The sequence below is a fragment of the Phaethon lepturus genome, unplaced genomic scaffold (genome assembly GCF_000687285.1).
Source record: "Phaethon lepturus isolate BGI_N335 unplaced genomic scaffold, ASM68728v1 scaffold3569, whole genome shotgun sequence".
Lineage (NCBI taxonomy): Eukaryota > Metazoa > Chordata > Aves > Phaethontiformes > Phaethontidae > Phaethon > Phaethon lepturus.
This window is the reverse complement of record NW_010561063.1, coordinates 18,146-19,905: the sequence shown is the minus strand read 5'-3', so window position 1 is coordinate 19,905 and position 1,760 is coordinate 18,146. Positions and strand designations below refer to the sequence as shown.

Sequence of the window (1,760 nt, the reverse complement as noted above, 5' to 3'; positions counted from 1 at the left end):
AAATTGTAGGGAAATTTCTTCGATGAATTTCAGATGGAAGGAGTAGCTGCAGAGCACAATGAAATCTATTTAGAGTTGGTGCCCGAGAACCTGTCAAGAGCATTAAAAACTGCCCAGAGTGCTAAGGCAGTGAAGATCAAGTTGACTAACAAACACTGTCCCTGTCTCAGAGTTGCTGTGGAGCTAGTAAGTGCAACCATGCTTTTATCTTCATTATTTAAGTGCTTTTCCTAAGATCAAATAAAGCTTTGGTATTCCTTGCTGTAATTCTAGAAAACAAGTAAAGAAAAGTCATGCCATTTTCCATTTCACTAGCCTTTCCTGCCATCATGGTTGATAGCATGCAGAACCAGCTTTCTGTTTTCCAAGAGGCAAGGAAGAGGTGGTGGAAGAATGAAAGCAATGTGATTGAAACACCTTTTTCTAATGTCTACTTTTCTCCACTCCTTCATTCTCTGAATCTTCTGTGGATTATTGCCTTCTCTTTGAAGCCACTAGGTGAAGGAGGTTTCCGTGTAGTGTTTGGCTCTTTGTTTTGCTTTTGATTGCACTGCCATTCCATTTCAAACTGTTGTCTTCTGAAATTTTTTTTTTCTTGTTAACACCTCTTGTCTGATTCACCTCTTCGGCTCTAAGGTTAGCTTGTAGGTACTAATGACTGATACCTCACAACCTCTTCCTTATTCAAGAGGGAAGTCTGCTTAATAGCAGACCAATAGGAACCTATAGAAAACTGTAACTGAATGCCTGGGGCACTCAGTTATAGTATTTCCCAGAGTGGGTTTGAAAAATTTTTATTAAGAATTCAAGTCCTGTTTTTAACTGCAAGAGCATCCTCTCTCTCTCTCAAGCCATCCTTATCAAGCAGCAGTAGGATTGTGACACATGACATTCCTGTGGGGGTTATTCCCAGAAGATTATGGAATGACTTCAGAGAGCCCAGTGTGCCAGACTTTGATGTAAGCCTCTTTTTTTGTATTCGCTATGGAAAGGCGAGGTTGCAAGTGGAATGCTATTGCTGCAGAGTATACTACTGGTGGGTTTTGAAGAGGAGGTGAAAGGAAAGAGGGAAGACTGGAGGTTAGAGGTTTGGAGAGGGATGGGACATGGCTTCCATCTTGACAAAAGAGCCCAGAACCTGTAAAAACAGAGCAGGTGGTTACCAGTTGTTGCAGCAGTACTCAGGGTGGAGGAAGGGAGAAGCAAAGGACTTGCATGTCTTTAGGCAGGAGCACCTCCAAACCACACAGGTTTAGACTGTTTCTGCTGCTTAGGTACCAGGTGGCACAGATAATCTGTTCTTTCTGAAAGTCATGGCTTACCTGGCAGAGTTAGATATATATGTATTTCCTCCTGGTTTTTATATATTCTCTCTATATCCTTTTTGACTTTCAGAGGAGTTGCAAGGAAAAGTCTTTGTGCAAACGTAGCGCAACCTCCTAGTTGAGGTTATGGATGTCTTTTACCTCTGTACCTAAGAGTATTTAAATTCTGAAGACATATGGCTTGGTAGAAACTTTATGTTTTGTTCTGTTATTTCAGTTTTACACTGATGCACTTCCAGAAATGATTACAGTACCACGGCAATCACATTCTTTCCTTTTTGACTATAGTAACTATTAACTGCTCAGTAACAGAAATGTGGGTTCATGTGAGAATGTGATCTGCAAAAATCTGTCTCTGCTTTATTTTGAACATAGACTTGGGATAGTACATCTGAAGCAATTGCTAGAGCGATGGCCTGTTGGTTTAAGGGGAAA

The 1,760-nt window shown here is 40.9% G+C and overlaps 1 protein-coding gene across 1 annotated transcript in view; it reads left to right on the top strand.

The window, feature by feature from the left end:
- Positions 1-1,760, top strand: part of HUS1 (HUS1 checkpoint homolog (S. pombe)) — a gene marked incomplete at its 5' end in the record, with an annotated part of 6,562 nt that overhangs the window by 692 nt on the left and 4,110 nt on the right. The window contains 2 exons of the mRNA XM_010293846.1: positions 10-186; positions 852-959. Of these exons, the coding sequence (XP_010292148.1) occupies positions 10-186; positions 852-959 (285 nt within the window). The remainder of the gene's footprint in view (positions 1-9; positions 187-851; positions 960-1,760) is intronic.